The 22241-nt window shown below is 41.3% G+C and overlaps 2 protein-coding genes across 3 annotated transcripts in view; one reads left to right on the top strand and one right to left on the bottom strand.

Annotated features, from left to right (window-relative positions):
* The window catches only part of LOC121093728 (spermatid perinuclear RNA binding protein), an 86851-nt gene extending 73270 nt beyond the window's left edge, over nt 1-13581 (top strand). Inside the window, exon 19 of the mRNA XM_040606526.1 lies at nt 13483-13581. The gene's annotated coding sequence lies outside the window, so the exon portion shown is untranslated. The remainder of the gene's footprint in view (nt 1-13482) is intronic.
* The window catches only part of RABGAP1 (RAB GTPase activating protein 1), a 74206-nt gene continuing 63760 nt past the window's right edge, over nt 11796-22241 (bottom strand). For both annotated transcript variants that reach the window (XM_040606510.1, XM_040606511.1), the window contains 7 exons: nt 20491-20583; nt 19382-19492; nt 16489-16593; nt 15899-15982; nt 15084-15155; nt 14325-14522; nt 11796-13525 (listed from right to left, as the gene is read on the bottom strand). In XM_040606510.1, coding sequence (XP_040462444.1) covers nt 13403-13525; nt 14325-14522; nt 15084-15155; nt 15899-15982; nt 16489-16593; nt 19382-19492; nt 20491-20583 — 786 coding nt within the window. In that variant the 3' untranslated portion in view covers nt 11796-13402. The remainder of the gene's footprint in view (nt 13526-14324; nt 14523-15083; nt 15156-15898; nt 15983-16488; nt 16594-19381; nt 19493-20490; nt 20584-22241) is intronic.

The raw sequence follows: 22241 nt of genomic DNA, 5'->3' as shown, positions 1-22241 counted from the left end.
GGCTGTGATGAGACTAGCCAGGAAGGCAAGTTTTACTTCAGAATAAAAAGTGGGCATTTCCTAGTGATTAGCTGATTAGAAAAACTGGATGTCTATTTTCTTAAATTACATATGTAAAGAACGAGTAAGATTCTCTTTTACATTTTTCCTTCTCCTGCCCCTCTCGTTTCACTGTATTTCCTAAACATTAAATTCCTGTGGACCCAGTTTGTCCTCTGCGGTCTGAAGCAAATCCAAGCAATTTCCTTGTCCAGACAGACAATACCATGAGAATTGTGTGGCTGCTGTTGTTTGCTTGAGGCTGCAATTCATGGGAAGATTTACTGGAATATATATACAAGTATTTCCAGTTGCCTAGAGTAACATAACACAGTTTTACTCTAGAAGGAAAGATAGAGAAATCATTTTATCATATGCTTTTACCTTTCCTTAGAAGTGTTTTTTCTGGTCTTTAATTCAGCATTTCAAGTCTAAGTGCAGAGGTCATTAATCAAATTCAGAAGAGATCAGCCCTGAGGAAGGATTAAAAACTGTTGTGAGCTGACTGAAGTTCAGATTGCTCTTAATAAAATCAGATGTATGGAACCCCACAGCTTAGCATATATGATAACTAGAATTAGACTTGGTATGAAACCTTTGCATTCAACAAGAGTGTGCAGCCAGCTGAGTCTGCTGTTGTGTGGCAAACAAGTCAGTTATGCACATAAGAGCTATTGAACGACCACTGTACCAAAACCAACTAAACCATGCATCACTTAAAATTCAGAGCTCCATCAAATATTCAGCAAGTAAGATCCATAAAGAACTGAAGACAGTTAAGAAAAACATCATTAACACTTGGCTGAAACTGAGGTCAGTTTTACCCTACGTATCAGCATAATACCGTACCTATGTACATGATTAATGTTACCTAGCTTATTAAGAGGTCATTCAGAAAGCTACCTCGGGATTATCATCTTCGAGGTGCTGAGAAGGCTGACAGCTCTTCAGCAGTAGCCTGGCAATTGCTGGTCAGTGACAGCTAATGAAAAGAGCTGGGCCCACTCCAGCAGCTGGCTGACATTCTGTGGCCTCACAGGAATGAAACAAGGGGTAGATAAGGGAGTGGCGCATGGGAGCAGTAATGCAACACTCAGTCTAGATGCATAAAGGAGGTTGGCATTGCCTTCTTTCTTCACTGTGAAACTGCCCGAAATCTCATACTTACGTTTTATTCCTGTCCTGCTGTAACTAACCTCAGCCTGTCCAGGCAGTTACACACTCTTGCTTGGCAGAACAGGGAAGCTGTGGTTTCTGGCCCCTTGTACTCATTACTGTTCCCACCTCTCCCTGCAGCCCCCTCCAAACCAACAAGCAATACTCAAGTCTTCTACTTTTTCTCAGCATCCTATGCATACTGTGAAATCTGCAACAGAAAGCTCCTTCATCATTTTCAGTATCTCTCCAATGTTGCTTGACCACTCTGGCCCCATCCTTGCTGGCACAGCACTGAAGGGATCCATGCAGAAAGAACCATCTGCTTAAGCAGGACGCCCAGTTTACCTTGCTGCAGTCATCATCACCTTGAAAAAGTGTATTTGATTACAGAGGAAGCAGGAAAAAAATGATTTATTGACCTATGTCCATGCAACTAACAAGCCAGCCTGTCACTTCCGTATGCAATGAACTGCTGCATCTATAAACCTGCCCAAAAAAATCAAGAGAATTAGCTCTAGTCTCACTTTACAATAAGCACACAATACCAAACAATGGAAATACCATGTCCTACTTTTCTCAATTTCAGCAGCCTGATTTATCTGGATGTCAGTTCCCTTTTCTCATGAATAAACAACAGATCCCAAATGCAAGGTTTTGTAACAAGCATTTGGGACACTGAGAGCTGACAAAAGCACCTATTTACTCAAAAGCACACTTACAGCCTGTGTACAGCAAACACTAAACCATCCCTCATGGTGGTCTACATTGATGCTGGTCTGTTTTAAAAGACTTGCAAAATTTTAAGGAAAAGTAGTTAATGGAGAGTGAAAGTAGGTGTGTACTTTCAAAAGAGAAGTGGGATACTCCACAGTATCTCAAACAAGGACATCTGTGTTCCCCAGGCTCACAGACACCTGTTTTGTTTAGCAGCCTTGTGGATGTTGATGATTACAGGTTTCCCTGGCAAAAAAATCAGAAGACACTCATTTCAGCATTTAGGTTTCTGAAAACACAGGCATCATAGTCTGAGCAACACCCTACTCACCACAGGACCGCTAACTTGGGTGAGAACTGTTAGTTGTCACTCAGAGCAAAGACTTAAGCATGGGATCTATTTCTATTGTTCCACAAAAAGCATTTAAGAAGCCAGATCATGAAACTGTCCACTGGTTGCCAGCAGTAGCAACATAAATTTCATCATCAGACCCAAGTCCCACGGAACTACTGCACTCCCCTTCAGTCCCTCCATCAAGCACCTGATCTCCCCAGCACCAGAGGAATCTGTCTCAGCTGCAGAACTCCCTACCGGCACTTTACATTTAACTTGACCGTTACCTATCCTTACAGGGAAACACTTCAATAAAAAAGAAGGGTAATTTCTTCACCAGAACCATCCCCTCTGCTAAGCTAACACAAATTCTTCATGAACAGCACCCCTCTTTCTGCAAGAACAGATGTGTCCCCTCACTTAATTGCTCGCAGCATAACGCTGACTGGTTGTTTGCTGCAGGATTGAGTTCTAGCAAGTCAGCTAGAAAGTGTTCTTCTCTTTCCCATTTGCTAAGCTGTAAATTATCCTTCCTTTTTGTGACCCCGATCCTTGGTACATTCAACTGAAAGGAACTGGAGCTGCTAACACTTTCAGGGCCTTGAATTCGTCTTCACTTTGGGGCTATACCTTCCAGCACATTTATTTGTCTGTGTGTACTCTTGTTACAGTAATACAAAAAGGACCTTTCTTGCTCCAGGCACGAACACAGGGCAAAAACTTTGGATCTCAGAAAAGGGTCACATAACCTAGCACAAATAACACTTCCCTCTTACCCTCTGCATAGGTGCTGACGCTTGCCAAAGGTGGGATTTCCTGCCTGCAGTAAAGGCAGACTCAGCCCTCTGCTGGTTAGGATTTATTCAAAGGGTTGTGTTTTGTTTTGTTTTGTTTTTTTTTAAATCTGGCTAACTTCCGATTACAGTAGAAGAGGGGAGGCTGAAACAGGGCAAGATGACAAACTACAGCTCAGTAAATCAAATTAGGTTGCCCTGCAAAAGCAGTTCCACCCAAACTCCTATATCACTGACACTGCAGGTCCTGAGGTAGCAACAGGAGTTTTGCACCCATCACAAAGCTAGCATGTGGACAAGGATTTGCCAGCTCAGTTATCCTGGTTTCAGTGAACAATGTGGTTTGGTGCTACATGTTGAAGACACATACACCTTCTGTCTGCAGTCCGGTGACTGCAAAGTTCTGCTGGTGCCTCAGTTTAGGCTGTGAATAAACAAACCTGAAAGATGGAAGGTGAGACCAAATCCCAGGGACTCAGGAAGGGTGAGGAAAGCTTTCTCCATCTTCTATTAATACAGTTATTCCAAAAATCTTCCTTATGCTGGTTCAGTTTCAAGGCTTACACCCCCAGAAAATTAAGCCATATTGCAAGAAACTGCTCCAAACTGACTTTGAGGGCTCCATTTCTGTGTGGTCTGAGAAGAAAGGTGCTCTTGCAGAGAAAGCCAAGAGACAGTTTCCAAGCCTCAACCTCAGCTGGCAGACCTCCTTCCAGTCAGTTTCATTTCATCTTGGCCATAGGAGGGCAGAGCCCTGTCTGCACCCTGCCTGCCTGAAGGGTGGGATTGTTCCTACCCAACAGCTTTATACTGGGAGATAGAAGGCACAAAAATGAATAAACCATTCCAGTGATGCCACAGTTAGAAAAAAGGATCTGTCCTTCACAGCTATGGCTGACCTACACAGGAAGAGCAGTATCCTAGACTCTTTGTCATTATTGCAATCCTTTGTTCTGCAAATTCTGTTCTGGAAATTGTGGAGGGTAAAAAACACAGAGACACAGAGCTCCTTCTTAAAGGAGCCATCTGTTTACACCATTTGACAAAAGCCCAACAGAACTAGTCTGCCAAGACCAGGCTGCATGTCTGAGCAGCTATCTCAAGTTGGTTTATGCTCTATTTAATCTCCCACCTTGCTTGCTATGTACAAAGGGCACATGGACTCATCAGGGTTGTCTAGGATAAATGAACTGGTTTCTTTTGATACTGGAACAAATTACACAGCTGAAGCAAAAGGCAACACCCTCCCTTGCAAAAATAACAAAATTTACAAAACCTAAAGACACCACTAAGGCCAGACTAGCACATACCCAGATCAGAAAAATGCAGCAGTGTTCAGGTGGAAGATGAAGAATAAACTAATTCAAGTACATTAAATTATTCTCACTGATAACAAATGAATGAAGACTTGGGACAGAATTCAGAACTTCCAAGTTACACTACTTGTCACTGGCCTCCTCACTCTGCCCTAACCTCGGAATGAGCAGCACGTGTAACTTCTAATGACATTAAGAGATCAGAGCACGCTGTTGAGCTGCTAGTGGATTCTAAAATCAGTCTATTATTGTAATGCTGAGCACCCAGGAGCTCCACAGTTTGCTGTTCGTGTCTGTGCTAGCAGCAGACATCTCATCCATAATTCATACAAGTCTGGCACAGGCTTCCATAGCCCCTCTGGCATGCTGGGTTTTTCACCCTTACCATGCAAAAAACACTTTGGGGAGATGCACAGTCGTCATCTTGTAGAAACACTATCCTTTCCCCTCCATGCTAGATGAGATCTTGTTCCACAAGTAATTCTAAGTGGGATTATGTGGCAGTCCTATATCTGTGTATATCTGAGCTCTCCACCTCTTTCCCATCCATTCACTCTGGTGTACCACTATTAAATTACCATAAAACCACTTCTTTGAACTAGTATAAGCCTTCAGGACACAGAAGACATTAAGTCTTTTCTTGTCAGCCAAGAACTGCCAAAGCCACAATGGTTTTCTGTGGTATTTCTAAAAAAACTGATAAAACCCGTTTGCTCACATCACGAAAGCTGATACGAAAGTGGCACAGCGCTCAGTCTCATCTCAGAAAGTACTTTACTACCTTTCCTTGGGCACAGAAATTGTATGAAATCTGCACAGCAGTCGTCTTTTCCCATGTGGGATATATTAGTCAGATAAGAAAACTGCATCAGGAGTCATTCCAGTGTCACCTCCCAAAATTAATTTATGAGTGTGGCTCTGATCCTACCCTTTACTTGGATCACACAAGACAATTCTATGCATTAACAGATGCTCACAGCAGGGAGTTTAAACACACGGCTTTGATGTGTTCATGGTATACACTAACCGCACACTCTGCATGATAAGGGCTTCTGCTCGTATCTGGCAGCCTGCAAATCGCATCACTTCTGCACCTTCCAGTCTCAAAGTCCAGAGTGGCTGTGATTCCATCTGAAGCACTGCAGAACCTTACTAAAAATTACTTCTGTCATACAAGCTGTTGATTAAGGTGAACCTCTGCAACATTGTAACTAAAACAGCATGCTCACTTTTACAAAACAACCTGTACTCTGAATAGTTATCTCCCCCAGAGAGTCATGTATAGAGTTAAGCTGCACACCAAAGGCCCATAAGGTGAGATGGTGATATAGCAAGCAAACAACTGTCACATCACCTCCAACTGTAACTCAAGTCACTAAAGCTGATGAAAAAATCCTTTTGCCCTAACATCTTAATTAACATAAATTTAAAGTCTTCCATATTCTGAAAAACTTTTCATTATTATGTGATAAACTTTTGCCATGAAGTTTGCTGCACCTCATATCTCAACTGGTATTAGTAAAGCAACACAGTTAACAGAAAGAGTTAGACCCTAAGACAAGCCAAGACTTACACTCTAAGACAAGTTCAAGATTTATTAGAAACACATCCCATAGTTTTAGTTTCAACCCACTTCAATTTCACTACACTTCCTCCTAGCAGATCATTTCTGTACAAGGACATAACACAACTTTCAGAACAGGCTCACAAGAGAATAATATGGAATGTTCTAGTCTTGTAACCACTCCAGATATCGCTCAGATTGTAGATTTTGCGTTTGCTAAAAGGAAATGAGGGTTCACACAGAGGCTTTTGTTCATGCTGGGCACCTAGTATCATTAGATTCCTTGGAAAACTCCAGGCTTAATGATTTGAACGTTTAACAATTCATTCAAACAAGCAAAAGTCTATGAAGTTTAGTGACAATGGTCAGCATGCTGAAAGCAGAAGGTCTTCATGAATGCGTCCCCCAGATCCATCTGTGCCAAAGCAACAGGTCCCTGCCCCTGGCAGTTTTGTCACTGTCATCCTCCCAGATACTATTGCAGCTAAGACTTGCTAGCTGTCTTGTTTGTGAAAGTGCTCCCAGCCTGCGCCAACCAAAATCGGCTGGGTCACTTCAAGCAGTTTTGTTGCTGGTCTGAACTAATCACTGCTCATTTTGTAAGAAGAAAATTACAGAACACTACCAACTGGTCTGCTGGCAAATTGATGTGAGTCATTATTCCAACAGCCCACAACAACTGGCATCCGAGGGCAAACACCTCTGATGTCAGCACTGCACCTGGAAGACAATATCTATCCAGAATGCTAGAACATGCTGCCTTCTTCCATCCTAAAGCAAGGGAAAATCAGAAACAGAAAGCTGCAAAGCATACCTGGAACACACATTTCATTCAGAGCAGTGCATTATGTGTCATGTGTCATCTACATCTAGTTCAGAGTACCTTTTAGGACAGAGCCTACGCTACATCAAGCTCCTGGTTATCACAAAAACTTTTCACTACAAGAAGCGAAAAGCAGCATTAAAACAAGTTACCTAGAGCAAAAAGTCATAAGACTAGTGCTACAGGATGATTTTACTGCAAAACTGTTCAAAGATACTCGAGTTAATCCTACTGGACTGAGTAGAGCCTAAGCATACATTAAAACTGCAACAGTAGAGACAGAGCAGTGAAAACTAAGGAGCTGACTCCATGGCAAGTGACCATGAAGCTGGCTGTAGACCTGTCCTGTCTCTTGCAGCAGTACTGGTAAGGCTGGGTGAGTGTTCTCACCAGGAATCCAGTAGGAATGTTCAGCTGGGAGAGGAGGACATGTCCTTTTAGTGCCCTCTGACCACTGCACCAGTTCTACCTCACTGTAGATCTGCACCTAGTAAGATGGAACATATTCATCCAAGAGTGTGCATTTCAGCAAAACTGAAGGTTTAGGTCTTGTAGAGTTCATCATTAGACAAGCAGAAACTCAGCACACATCTGAGTGTCCTGAGGCAAAAAAAAATAAAATCATTAAAAGTACAGCATGAGAAATGCACCTGCAAGTGTTTTCTTTCTTCACCTCTTCTCTGACATATGTAGAATTAATATGACATGCCAAGCAGACTCAATAATACGTGTAATAAGGCTAGGACAGTACAAAGAGAAATATAATCTTGAAATCTGCATTTCTGGCTGGATGCTGTTTGGCATCCTGACAGATTCTATCTTTATTAGTTCACTGCTTGGATTACCTAATTGCTGAATTTTATTAGAATAGATTTTAGCTCCCTAAAATTACAGACAGCATTTAATTTAACATTAAAAGATCGTTCAACAAAGATGATTTCCGTTAAGAACCTTGCTATTTAACATTGCTCTTTAGAAGTCTTGCAGGGTCCAGGACTTTACAGTGCCATCTGCAGCAATTCTATCTACCAATTTGGGCCAAATCCCGTAATATAATTACTCAATTAAAAATATAAGACATTTCACAAAATTGGTTAGCAAACTGCTTCTGCAGTCCTCAGGGGGAGATCAGATAAATCACATTCTCCTCACATTACTTCAGGAACAGAAATCAGAACAATTCTATTCACAATAGTTTTTACCTTATATAAATACATTTGCGTGCATTACAGGCGTAAACACATAAGCTATTTTTTTTCTACACACATCAGCTAGTACACAGAAATATCTTCCTTTTACATATCTATACAAGCATTACCTCAGTGATTCTAAGATTTACACAAGTTTTTACCAAAGTTTATGTAATCTTTTTTTCATTATTCAAGCTTTCTGTACTTCCAGCATCAGAACACAACCAACACTCAGCAGAGCTTGTAACAGGGAGGAGGAAACCATGAACTACCTTAACCTGCTCAGCAGTTAGTGATTTGATAGGCTTCTTACTGTGCAGGGTCTCCATGGGGAGAACAGTACAAGGTGACCACTCATCACATTATAGATCAAACAGTTCAGGTGCACAGTGCTTTATTAGTTCTCACATCCTATTTCAAAGCTTTCCACTTCAGGAGGCCTCAATTCACCTCTCAGCAAAGCTGGTGCAAGAAAAGAACAAACCTGTCTATAGCTGTGACAAGCTGGCATGAAAATTACCCCCACAGAATAGCAGGTGCTGATGCTACACAGGAAGAGAACTTACCACCCTCCTCAACCTGAAGGGCCTACAGCGTTGTCTGCAAAGCACAAAAAACACCCCATCAAACAGGCTGAAGCGATTTAAATACTACACAAATTAGGAGAAAATTTTACATCTTCTCCACAAGACCATTAACACACCACCAGGTTCAGCACAGCTTTCCTCCAAAGTACTGCCAATCTCTAGCAATTAACATTTCCTTCTAAACTCTATGCCGTCCCCCCTGCCCTAGCACTCCCCACACAGCATGACATGGCAGACACCAGGGAGGACTCAAGGAGAGCAGCCGGCTGAGGGGATGCCCTCTGAGACAGGACAGGCTCCATACTGGGAATGAGGGAACCGCCATGCTGAGAGGCCTCTCCTCCCCTCCAGGCCGCATGACATGGGGTGGCTCAGCAGCTCTGGGCAGGCTGCTCGCGCTCCATGCGCTGTGCTCGCACTTGGCTCCTCCTTCCCGCTCGCCAGCGCCCTACAACAGGGCCCCTTTCCCTCGGCACAGCACCCACCACCATGGCGCGGTGCCTCACCTACCACAAAGCTTCCAGCAAACAAGATGGCGCCGCGGAGAAGTGCTGTGAGTAACATCCAACACCAGCCCCACGAGCCGCCGTCTCTCAAGAGCTGCTCCTGCTGCCAATCACTGCGCCAGCCTATCAGAGCGCACCCTGGGACAGGCGGGCTCTGCCCCCACGCCTCAGGAAGGAGGGGGCGCCATGAGCACCACTGAGGCGTGTGCACACGCGGGGCTTTCTCCTTCGCAGCCGTACAAGGAGGGGGCCGAAGGGTTGGGGTGCTCCGCATTGCCCCTCCTCACTGACATCAATCCCAGGCAATCATCCGCATGTTAAACTTCAAAGTCAGCTCAGTTCTGCTCAGCTCGTTTTGGCAAGAAATTACACAATGCTGTGAGGAAACACTTGACTTTCAATGTTACACCCACGTCAGGCAACAAATACGGTTTCTTAACCGGGGCAATCATGCTTTTCTCACAGTTCATGTTTTCCTGCCGTTCCTGTAACTGGGCTGCAGCTGTGTGACCAGATTATCCTAAGAAAAAGCCTTCAGTACAGGATTACACTTTGTCCTATTTCATTAGCATGCAGAAAACGCATCAAAATCAAATCCTCATTCCTCAAAGTCGTCATGGCCATGCAGCAGCAAATTATAGCAAAACGTTGAAGGCTTTTGTATGCGGAGTCCTTGATTGTCTTTGGTAATACAGAAGAAATAATACAATAAAAAAAGGGTGGGGAGGAAAAAAAAAGGAAAATTTTAAATAGAAAGCAATCCTCACTGCGTACATGGATGCCACATTTTCATTATTTTTTTTGTAAGATGGACCTCCAGTTTAGTTGGTGGGCTCGCACTGGCTTCCTTGCGCAGTAAGGGCAGTGGGCAGGTGGCTGGGGTGGCCATTGCAGCACTGTCCCCTCTGCTGCGAGGGCCAGAAAACCTCCCTGGATTAAGCTCTTACATGAGGCACCTCTGAAGTGTCTAAAGTTAGGCTGGATGAACGCGAGCCAAGCTGCTGAACAGATGGAATGAAATCCTCCTCTTGATAACAGGAACTTTATATCACTGCCACAGATAAGAAGGGCAGCTAAAAAAAGTCAGGGAGGTAGTTATATAAATTTCAAGAAGGCTTACCAGCAATGTTTAAAGGCAAAACTTTCCGATAGATCTTAAATATCCACTTCCAGCTGCAGACCCTAAGCAGCCAAGAAGTTCTGCAACAAAAATGAGATCTTAACACTACAGCTACCACAGTATGAGACCACAGGAACTTAATGATGCAGCACAAACATGCAGAGCATTAGAAAGTCAGACCCTGGAGCACACAAGACTTAAAATCCAGCATCAGCAGAGTGGCACTTATCTTGAGTTCAGTGCACAAAACCAGCTGAGAGGCATATGTGAACAGAAAGGTGACTGACTACCAGCAAATAACTAACCATCTCATTAATGTAAAATACTCTTGCTTATAGCAGCTCTGACCCAACACTTTTTTTTTTCTTTTAACCTTGTTTATTCATAGTCTTGAACATCTCATCTTCCTCATCTTAAAAATTACCTGCTTCCTCATGTTTCACATGTAATTGTGCACAAGTGTGCATCTCAGCATGAGATCCATTTTTCTTATTTAGCTGTGGATATTTTAAGTGGAGTCAGATGTGAAATACATCGCTAATATTTATTTTCAAGCATCAAAATCCTTCAGGTAGATATCTAAAAATATCCATAATGACCAGAAACTGGCTGTAAAATGTTTTGTATAAAATGCTGTGAAACAGTTTCTCATTACATATATTCCATGTCCATGCTAAAATGGGGAGTTTATGCTGCACAGAGTTTTTAGGTAGTATTTAGTTAGAGTGTGGAAAAGATCTGAACAATAAAGCAACTTTTCCCCTCCCTTTAAGTACCTCATTTTTTGGAGGAAAGAGGAAAGTACACTATTAACACTATTTCCCAGTCCCTTTGGGAAGACAAGTGGATGAAGTGCTTTGGGCTTGGGTTGTTTCTTCCTCTCCTCTATTTACTTTTGAATTTTCTCCAAAAGTTACTGAGAAATTGCAGAGCTGGAGTTACCAAGGGAAGGACATCTGTGAAAGACAAAGCACCAAAGACTAATGCACAACCTTATAATGCCTTTCTCTTTAAGTATGGTTAGAAAAGTGACAGCATGATAACGGTCTCCTAGAGCAGGGCTGCTTTCAGAGTCACCTTTAGTCATTTTCGTGACAAAAATACATTTTTACTCCTTGTTATCTGTGCAGAACACACATAGCTACAGGACCCTATGCTGCACTGTGACCCAATTAGTGCAGTCATCCAGTTGCACAGCTAAACCCTATGTTCAGCTATGACTGGAAAATCCTAGTGAAGATGACATGAACGACACTTGACCTCACAGAATTTGTTACTGATGATGATAGGCAGAGCTAGCCTACATTTATTTTGCAGATCCAAGCAGAATTTGGAGGGCCATGGAAAAAAACAAATGTTCTAAATTGGACACGTTTGAGAATAGTGAGTCACAAGCCTCAAGCTGCACAAGGTCATTTTTGCAGTTTCTTTTTTTCAAAGCAAACCCTAGATTTTGTTATATAAAGCAGCGTTGGCAACACTCAGAATATGCAGTCTTTTTTAGCAAAGCCCTTTGCAGCATGACTATAGTTTTGGTCTCAGGGAAGCTTGCAGATGCTACTGCTTCTACTTTAACAAGAGAATTAGTTTTATATTGTAAAATATTTAATTAATTTCCTGTTAAAATGAAATGAAACAACAAAATAGTTATACAATTTTACTAGTTTATATTTCAATTCATAAAGTATACACACTGCAACTATGCTACCACAATGTCCACGCATCTAATATTGATGGAGTTACAGTATTTTTTTTTGGTATTAGACAATAGAGATAATGTATGCAGTTAAGGAAAAAAGCTTGGACATAGCATGTTCTATTCCGTAGTTACAGAGTACATTAGCTAGCATTAGTACAGTAAACAAGAAAAAGGTAGAAATACAAAATAAACCAAATATCTTTATATACAAACCAGTGCCTCTTATTGTTACCAGCTTATACTCACACTGCACACAAAATTTATCCACTGATGCAATAGATACTTCAGCATAACACAAACCATTATAAATTAAAAAAATTACAAGGTGCAAAACTCCATTCTACAGCTTTCTGGTGAGAACTCAAGACAATCCAATTAATAAGAAATCCAAGCACGTTTAGCACCTATTAGTGCAACTGCATTGAGTGTGAAAAATGACCTACACAACCTCTGAACGTGTTACCAGGGAAGCCAGTTGGATAGCTGTAGATGCTCACAGCTACTTCACGCAGTGATTCTTGCCTCATATATATCTCAGTTTATTGTTTCTTTGTCCCATTCATACCTATGTGCAAAACTAAATCCTGGAAGCTTTCTCAGAGCTTCACAGAAGGCCTGCTACAGCCGGGTAAAAACAAACAAACAAAAACAAAACAAAAAAACTGACAAAAAACAAACAGAAAGACTCAATTACATGTCAGACCATCCACATAATTAGTACTTATTAGCAGTCCTGGTGTTGGGGATTTTAACGTTGTTGATATGTGGATCAAACAATATGACACAGAAGTGAAACGGAAATTTGCCAAGAATTCTGATTATTCTTGTCTAGCACTCAGACAAGTCTCCCAGCCTCAGGTTGTGAATTTGTTTGGCAGCCCATGCCAAAAAAGCCCAGAGTTGCATAGAATTTATTAGTAACAGAAAGAAATGGCAAACACAGAGAGATGGATGCTGCATCTACTAAAACAAAGTGGGGTTGCTCGACAGGAATGCTGAAATCATCCCCATTCATAAAGCAAAACATGTCACCTCCTACTCTCCATATCCTGCCTCTGGGGACTGCTTTCTGGCACTGATGTAGTTCTTGCTAAAGTTGTCTTTTTTTTGTTGTTCCTTTTTCTTTTTTTCCTTTTTTTTTCTTTTTTTTTTCTTTTTTTACTTTGTTAGTGACACTTTTCCTTTCAAATAAAATATTAAAAAAGGTTATAACTGTAAAAAAACCTATCATATGTAAACTTAACAATTAGGGTTTGGTAAGTTCTCGTACCTAGTCTGTGAAAAGCCTCCAGCCAGACCGCAGAATGGAGTGTTTCTCTGAAGAGCTTCAATCTAGCTACATCACCTGTTAAATATCAGTAGTATGAAGATCCCATGTCTAGCAATAAAACCTTTCTTGTGTTTCCATCCTCTTTATCACTGACATATTGAAATCCTGACATGCTGTGTTTCTATGCTATTTACATTCTGGTCCTCTCATGTCACAGAATTAAACATCTGGCCAAGGAAGGCAACAAAAGGTGTTGTGTTAAGAAGGTGTGTTTGACAGAACTGTTTTTCAACAAGTCTCTTTTCCTTGGACTCCAGTCACTGTTTTTATAGAGCTTATTGTTCTGTTGAACCATGTTTTCTTTGCAGCTTGTACTTCATTCAATGCCAGACCCAAATGGTGCTCCAAATCCTGCAGACGGAAGAGTAATTTCATTAATTTGTTATGTATTCACAGCACAAAGTTATATGAGTTAAACTTAGAAGGCTCTAGGACATCTACAATCTCTTGGCTACTTTAGAAGTTAAACCAGTCTTACACAAATTAAAAGTAGTGCAACAAGCTGATGGAAAAAAATAAAAAGCTCTGAAAAGCAAAACAAGCCTTGTGTCATTGCCCTTAGTGAAACATTCAGCTTTCTTCAGTACATCCAAAGACTTTAATTCTTTCCATCTGAGAAGGAGCTATTCCCACAGGAACTGGACTTCCAACAAACTAATTTTTACCTTTCTGTGAACAAGAAGCACTGATACACCAGATTGAAAAGAACAATGTTGTCATATTTTACACAAACAACTCAAATACCTGGAGTGCTTTCCAATCTTGTTTTAAGAAACATGTCTAACATTTGTCACACGTTACATCTTCATTTAACATTGATTGTGAGATAAAGAAAGGCATGATTCAGTACTTTGTCAGAGCTTGGATTTCTTCCAAGAAGTTGCAGATCAGCCAGTAAGTACTGCACTGCAGCCAGGCAGATGTCTGGAAGTTGTAGTAGCTAGTAAATACCGTTCACGCAATTTCAATTATTTTGTCTGCATACACTAAGTTTCAGACCCAATGTTTCGTTGACATGTTGATATATAACCCATGCAGGAAATAGCAGGTTACAGTTTCAACCAACAGGATCTGTTCCAGTCCTTCTACAACGCACACATTTTTCTATGAATACAGACATAGACTACAAAACGAACCTCCAAAGCATTACCTGTATTTTACATTCTGCCTCCACAAGCTGCAACTTGGTCTGCGCCAGCTCAAGCTCCATTTCTCTCAGCTGGTTTTTCAGCATTTCCTTCTCCTCGTCTGTGTCCTCATCTGAACCGTCCTTGGCAGAACTAGCAACCTTCACACGGCCTTCTTTATTGAAGAACTCCCGGCAATGCTCACAGTCATCCACTTTTTGCTAAAGTAAACACCTGATTGTGAATGCTTGCATTGAAGTGCTGGGATATGATCAAAGCCTTTTCCTGCCTCTGCTCTGGAAGAGCAGCACAACACGGGAGGGACTGCTAACAACTTGCAAACTCGGGAACTTTTGGAGAAGCACAGCCAAGGAGGAACTCCTGCCACCCCCAGATTTATGGGTAGGGGAAAAACTACTGAATTTATGGTAACACTGTATAGCTGCAATAATGGGCTCGGTACTGCCCACATGTTACTGTATGGTAAAAGACAAGAGAAATCTCCTCCAGAAAAAAAGACTCAAAAAAATTAACAGTTACTATTAACCACCATCAACATTAGTATGTAACCAATTTAGCATGGGAGAAAGCTGGCAGTTATTCATCTCTTCTCCAAGATCCCCTGCCCCTTATAATCTCCCTTCCAAAAACTCTTCCAAACAAGTCACTAGGAAACTTTCTTTCAGCCAACATTTTAGTAATTAAATAAATTTTGTATTTGCTGTTATGATTTTTCTAAGAGATTTAAACATTGCAGACTGTGGATCTATCTGGTCTCTTACCCGTATCTTCTCAATTTCAGCTTTATTTGCTGTTTGTTGCTTTTCCAGTCGCTCGCTCAGCTGGGAACAAATCTGACAAGCAAAATCATGTGACCAGACCATTTATAAATGTAAATTTCATCCCAAATGAATGCTAAAGCACAACTAAATGCTACAGGAATATTAACATGGGTAGTCTGAGGGCTCTTAGAAAGTCAGGAAAATTGAGATGCTGCATTAAGTTGCCTCATCGTACATATCCTCATGTTCTCTACATATTATTCTATGCCCACAGGAAAAGCTGCAGTTTCAACATAAGTTATTAGCAGTTTGGCCTTGCTAAAGGAGCCAGAAAAGGTTAGGCATAACATGGCTCTTTTTTTCGCCTTTGGGATAAAAGAACCAGGCAAGAGAGCCAGAGCAGCAAAAAACCCAGTTCATTCCTCCAGGCCCATGTGATGCAGACTTAATGGTTTGAAGGTCTTGGGCCCGCTAAAAAGATACATGAATTTGCAGGGAAGCTGGGAGAGAACTTTTTTTTTTTTGAATGAGGTGAATCTCTGATACACAAGAGCCCATTTGGACATTAGGCTGTAACAGAGGCTGGGGTGACTGATGACCTACAAATACCTACATCAGAGGCAAACAGAACTGTCCACCAAGCATCAGGATCTCAGAAAAAGAAAATGCAAAACCAGCCACAAGCTACCCATTTAAAACAGCTAAAATATCTCCTCAAATGCACAGCACAGATTACGCTTATTTCCAGAAATCTACAATACCTGAGAAAGTCTTGCAATTTGATAGCAAACCACACATCATTACATTGTACTTACCTGTTTGTAGTCACCAATAATAGAGCTGTTCTTTTTGATCTCTGACTCTGCCTTATCTAGCTCCCTACGACACATTTCCTTCAGCTGCAGAGAGGGGGGAAAAAAAGAAAAAAAGGTTTTATATATTTTTAGTCAGGGGAGAAGGGGGGTAGGCGGGGAAGGGTAGTATTTCCTCCTTCTAAACCTCACTGCTACACTCCACACCAGACACCAGGGAACAACAGTCTAGCTTAGCTCCATGCAGGCAAGGAAAAGCTAGACTTTTGTGACCATTATTAGAAAAATTGACTCGCTAAGACAAGAAAGTATGAAAAAAAAGTGCTGACAGCTGAAGCCCTAGACTGCCTCTCTGTGCAGCAATCTCTGGCACAGCCTGTGCCTTCGTGATTTCAAGTTAAAAATTCACCACTCTATGAAGCACCTGGCAGGAAAGCAAAGAATTCTGCTTTGCTGACATCCTTTACACTAGAGAAGAGGGACAAACATGACTTAGAACATGAAGCCCTTCCCACACTTGTCACTTTTTTTTTTTTTTTTTTATGAATTTCTGTACTGCACAGAAATGTGAAAATGACAGAAATGCCCCTAACCTGAGCTGATTCTTCTTCTAGGCGCCTCTTTTCTTCTTCTGCATCAATCAACTTCTGCTTGGTCATTAGCAGTTCCTTATTCAGAGCATCTGCCTTTTCTTCCGCCTGGAACACAGAGAGTGGAGCACAGCAGTGAAGAGAGGCTTTCTGACTGCTGATGCTGCTGGGCAGCCATGGGCACAGGCTCCAGCAGGACACAGCCAAGACTACCGTCTTTTCATTCTCATTAATAAGGGTCTGTTCGTTGCTCTATTAATAACAATAAAACTTCATAATGAAAATTATTTTCCTAAAAATTACCATCTGCAATGGCAAAGCTGCAACAAATAAAAATTAACGAGGTATACCACTACATTCCATCAGTCCAAAACTCCTCCTTGAATTCAGTGATTATTTTAGCAAAACTGGAGTAGGGGTTGTTCCAAAGAAATCCAGTAACAGAAATAAGTTTTCTTTTCTCCTCCAGACTGGAATTTGACCAATACATTTTAAAGACAACAAAAGGCACAGAACAGCTCACAATGTACAAGATAGGTAAAAACTATAATTTAGCTTAGACCTAAGTTTAATTTGCAAACATTCAACTTTGCAATGAAAACAGAATTCATGATTAATGGAAAATGCCTCTGGAATTCAAGAAACCCCAGAGCTCTATGACACCTACCAAAGGACGTGACACCATCTTTATTGTGTCACCAGAAAATACTGCATGAAAAAAAATCAACTGCTAAAGCAAATATAAGTCAGACCCCTCTCTCTTTCATTCTTGAAGAAAAGAGATGTTGCACCAGAAACCACACAATCCTTTTTTTACTGCAGTTTTTTAAATATAAAGATGTGTTGTTGAAAAATCTTGGACTCTATAAGCCACTAAAAACTCTCTCTGCAAAGACAAGACACGTACTCCTGTGTCTTATACACAGCAATGCACTATTTCCCAATAGGTGCGTGAATTCTACACAAAAATAGATCAATTATTCAATTGATATAAAAAAATCCTCAGAAAGTAGCTGTACTGATTCCCTTCAAAGGAAGAAAATAAAAAAGTGAAGTTTAGTCCCTTAAAGTCCTGCTGATCCTTTAAAACAGACGGCAAAGGCAAAGAGAACATCTTTTCATTATACATGGTTTTAAAGCTGTTTTAAAATTAAAGAAAACTGGGATGTGGGAGTCTAACAACAGTAGAAAAATGAAGCCTATTTTCTGGACTAGTGCAAAGGATATTAAGGAAATTCATTTCCAAATGCGTTGCTTTGATCTTTTAGGTTGCAAGATTTCAGATATGCCATGAAGGTATTACAAAAGGTGTGTTAAACAATGTCCTTTGGTACTTTTCTTTCAGGACATCTGGCTAGTAGAATGAAACTTACCATTTCAGGATCCAATTAGAGGAATTAACCAGGGTTCTAAAGTAGGATCAAACCTACCTACCTCCTCCCGGGGAATAACCCAAATGCTGCCAACATCATTTACCAACTTTGAAGGCATGGCTATTATATATCCAAAGAGTTATCTCAAAGATTTTGATTAATTTTGTTCCGCTCCCAGCTTTCCATTTAAATGAATCAATGTAAAAGCGTATCTGTGTCTCATACGGGCTCAAGCAGCCACAAACAACACTTAATAGCGGACACAAAAAGCTTTTTCAGTAGATTTTTTGCTGGAGGTGACCCCCTGAGTGCAGCTGCTGAGCAGTCTGCACAGCCTTCTATGAGCTCTCTTCCATGAAGTGAAAAAGCACAGGTCACAGGAAGCAAACGCACCAAAGCGTTGTGAAAACCCTGCTTCTAGAACATACCTCTCCAATTCACAGATTTGAATACGAAAGAGCAGTAGATGTAATAAACCTGAAAGTCATAAACTAAACCTCATTAAAAGCAACATTCACCCATTAGCATCAACATTTACTAAGAATATTTTTCCAACAACAACTTTCCAGGAGACCGTGGGAAACCTTAGATTCTCTGAAGCAGATAAGCTGAAACATTTTAAAGCCTGTCAACTCCTGCACTGTATGATTTTCAAAAGTCATTTTCCTTTGAGATTTCAGAAATGCACTTATCTTGGTACAGAACAAGAATGGCAAAACATAAGCACTTGAACTCTTCCCCTCATCTCCCCAAGCAGACAGACTAAATGCATTCTAGCCACCACATGCAGTACAAATGCCAGTATCTTTCTGTCTCTGCATGTCCTGTAAAAAAAAACACCTATTTCCTAATAAAATCTCCCAAAGATGAATATGTAAAGCAGCGAGCAGGACAGCAAGCTCAAAGAAGAAAATCTTACTATACAAAGCGAACCTGAAGTTTCCTCCCGGGAGCTCTACTGATAATGGGAAACAACCCAGGATGATGAGTTCACAGGGGCAGATTTCAACAAGCCAAATGGAAACCACAGTAACATTTTCAGAGTTGCCTAAGGTACCTGAGAACCTGATTCCACTCAGAGCCAGACAGACTCAGAGTTTCAAGTTTATTAGGCACTTTGCAAAAGCCTGTCTGCTGTGAAATCTTATTCATAAGAATACCAGTAGAAAGAAAACAGAGTACTTATCTCTGTGACAATTCAAAGACTTGACTTAGCTCCCGCTAGACTTTCTTTTAGTATACTTAGAGAAGAAAGCAACTACTCAAGTACCAGCTCCAAACCTCTCCTCTCCCTCAAATCACTCTGCTTTTCAGGGTAATTAGTATCACAGTCATCGGTCCTGCCTCCCACGGACCTCTGACACAGGCCTATATATCATCAGTCTGCAATAAAGACATGGAGGAAAGAATCCTATCCCACCCAAATAAAAAATACTCTATGTATCTCCTCTCCAATGATAGGAGTAGTGAGGAATTAGCCCTAGCACCTTGTCTCCACCAGACAGAATAAGGACATCTCTTACATTGTCTAAGTCTTTTCGCAGAGCGATCTTGCTAGTCACCAGTTCGTGTGCAAGGTCATCATTTTCTTGCTCAAGCCTCATGTTTGCTTCTTGTAGGCGCCGGTTCTCACGCTGTGGGAAACAAAGTAACAGAAATCAAGAGAAAGGCCTTCCCAGGTGGTTGTCTATAAAACACAATGCTTACTGCGCCTAAGCACAAATGCCAACCTTTAGATCTTAAGTACGCAAAGACAACTTTAGCTGCATGAAATTCAGTGAGGACCAAACTAGCTAGCCATATTGTAAATATAAAATAAAGGAAATAAAATAGCCTTGAGAAGAAACCACGTATTAATAACTCTGCTCAGCTATTACTTGTTAAGCTACAGAAATGTTTTTGAAGACTGCAGTAGTAGGGTTATCATCCTGCCATCAATACCTTGCCAGGAGGTACCTACAAGTACTGATTTTCTTGGCTGAAAACAGAATTTGCATGCTGGAAACAGGTGAGAGAGGAGGATCCTGGGAAAACCACTCTATTTTCTCCCTCCTGTTACAACTCTTGGTACACAGACAGATACTAAAGGAAGTTTACAAGTTTACATAGAACTCTTCAGATTAAATATGTCTGTATGTCTGTTATTTTGTTATGCATATGCATACCTAATTATACACATAAAGTTTAGTCCTATATTTTATAAACATTTATTTATTAAATAATTTATATACTTACTGTAACATACATAATTTGAAATCAGGGGGCAAAATCAAGGCAGGATTATAATCAATGGAAGGCAGAGTTCTAATCAGATAGGCATTTTCTTTCTGCTCATGGCTTTTGGTGCAATCAGCATGTTACAGAAGTGCTAGAAACAGTCCCTAGTGAAACAGTTGTATAAGCCCAAATATAAATTCATACTGTTCCCTTTTTCATTGTGAAGTTGGGCTCACAACGACCCATCCTGATTAACTTTGCCAATACACAGAGATTAATTTCATGTTCACGCGGCCAATTCCCCTGTTGTATCCAAATTGGTCACAAACAAAAGCAGCTCAAAGAAAAAGGAGTCAAAGTTGGAACTTCATGCAGGTACCGCATGTTCAATCAGGCTGGAATAGGTAAGCGTTACCTCAAATCTTTCTATAGGATCCTCCTGTTGAGCTTGCTGCTCTCTCATGGTATGATATTCCTTTTCATATTTCTTCAGCTTCTTCTGGCTAATCTAAATTAAAGCAGCCTATTAGTTCCTGCCCAGAACATCAATAAAAGAACACAATTCACAAAGGGTTATGGTACAAGCTTTAGGCAGCTCCTGCCTTCTACAAAACACAGCTAGTATCTTCACTCAATTTTGAGTATCAAACCCTTAGAGACTGTCAAACCCTTAGAGACTGTCAAAACTTCTGTGACAGAAGCATCCTTTCCTCTTACCCTTTTTTGGGATGTAGGAAAGGTTTTGGAAGGTGCCCACAGGAGCATCCTACCTGAGTCTGCCTTGGTGCTGCGCAGCTATTTGATGCTCCAAATACTACGCTGGCTTAGCATTAAGATTGCCTTGAAACCCACAAGATGTGTTTGATTTTTGAACTAGCATTCTGCTGAGGCTTCTTCAGATACTTTTTAAGCTGTAACATTTATCGTCGTGCAGAACTATTTGGTTTACTTTACATGAGACTGCAAATGCCGAAAGGGCAAGTAGAGACTCAGCTGACATTTCTGCTAGTGTCACTCAAGCTCAGTAGAAAACAGTCCAGTCCCAGAGTTGCCTAGGTGTCTCAGCAAGCAGCAACAACTCAGAAGCACATATGCACTGTCCCCTGCTGCTCCAGGATCCAGAAGGCTAGAGTGACAGACACACGGCACTAGGAGAGTGACTCTCTCAGGGTCCCCATTTCCCCTTCTGTGAGAAGGGAGAGAAAGGTGGTGTTGGATTCTGTATTTTATGCACAGTGTTCAAGTCCTACAGGGACAGAAAACACACCAGAGAACCTGTAACAGATCCTGACCAACATCTTCCCTGGTGTCACCTGTCAGCTCCGCCACATGCTGCAATGGTTTAGCAACACAGACCATGCCAAGACCACCGTCAGCATTTCGCATGCAAGTCAGTATGCATCTAAATTAAACCTCTAGTATTGAAAGCTGGTGCTGAACCTTTATTATTTCACTAAACCAAATAATTTTAAAAGATATGGCTATGTTTTCCTCTTTTAAAAAGCCCTGTCTCAAAAACATGTTAAACAAATTTTGCATGCGTAAATGACAGGCAGAATGAAAAACATGTTTAGTTTCTCTTATCTGTGGTTTTATCATTAACAACCTTACTTGAACTGACTGTCAAAACCTGGTAGCTAGGCTCCCTCTAGTGAGGGCTGTACAGAAACATTCCACCATGCTCAAGCTGACATTTTCTGGAGATGCCAGCCCATTCATCTGGAGTCAGTCCAGCCACATCGCAACTCCAGAAGTTATTCTTACCGAGCACTCCAGACAAACACCCAGAGTATTAACCCTTTGCTGACAACTTGAGTAGATTACTTCACTGCTCTGTCCCTGCTCAAACACTGCCCAAACTACTGGATTTCATACACCAAATCTCAAGCTACGTAGAGGTTAGATCTTGAGAAGTGGAGCAGCCTGCCATGTGAGTGGAAAGGCAGACAGGCACAACATCCTGCTTTCACCTTCTACCTTCCCAAGTGCATTACACCAGTTTTACCTTGAGATACCAATAATGAGGTGATCCTGAGAAGATGTGCCACTGCCACTGATCCTGGACACTGGAGCCCCAGAGGGAGCTGTGCCCTGGTGAAGGCAGCAAGGCCCCTGGGTTTGCATGGTGGTAGAAAGCAGACATGAACACTGAGGCCTCACCACAGT

The sequence above is a fragment of the Falco naumanni genome, chromosome 9 (assembly GCF_017639655.2).
Source record: "Falco naumanni isolate bFalNau1 chromosome 9, bFalNau1.pat, whole genome shotgun sequence".
NCBI classification, from domain to species: domain Eukaryota; kingdom Metazoa; phylum Chordata; class Aves; order Falconiformes; family Falconidae; genus Falco; species Falco naumanni.
The sequence above is the reverse complement of the archived record's forward strand: the minus strand, read 5'-3'. Positions and strand labels throughout refer to the sequence as shown.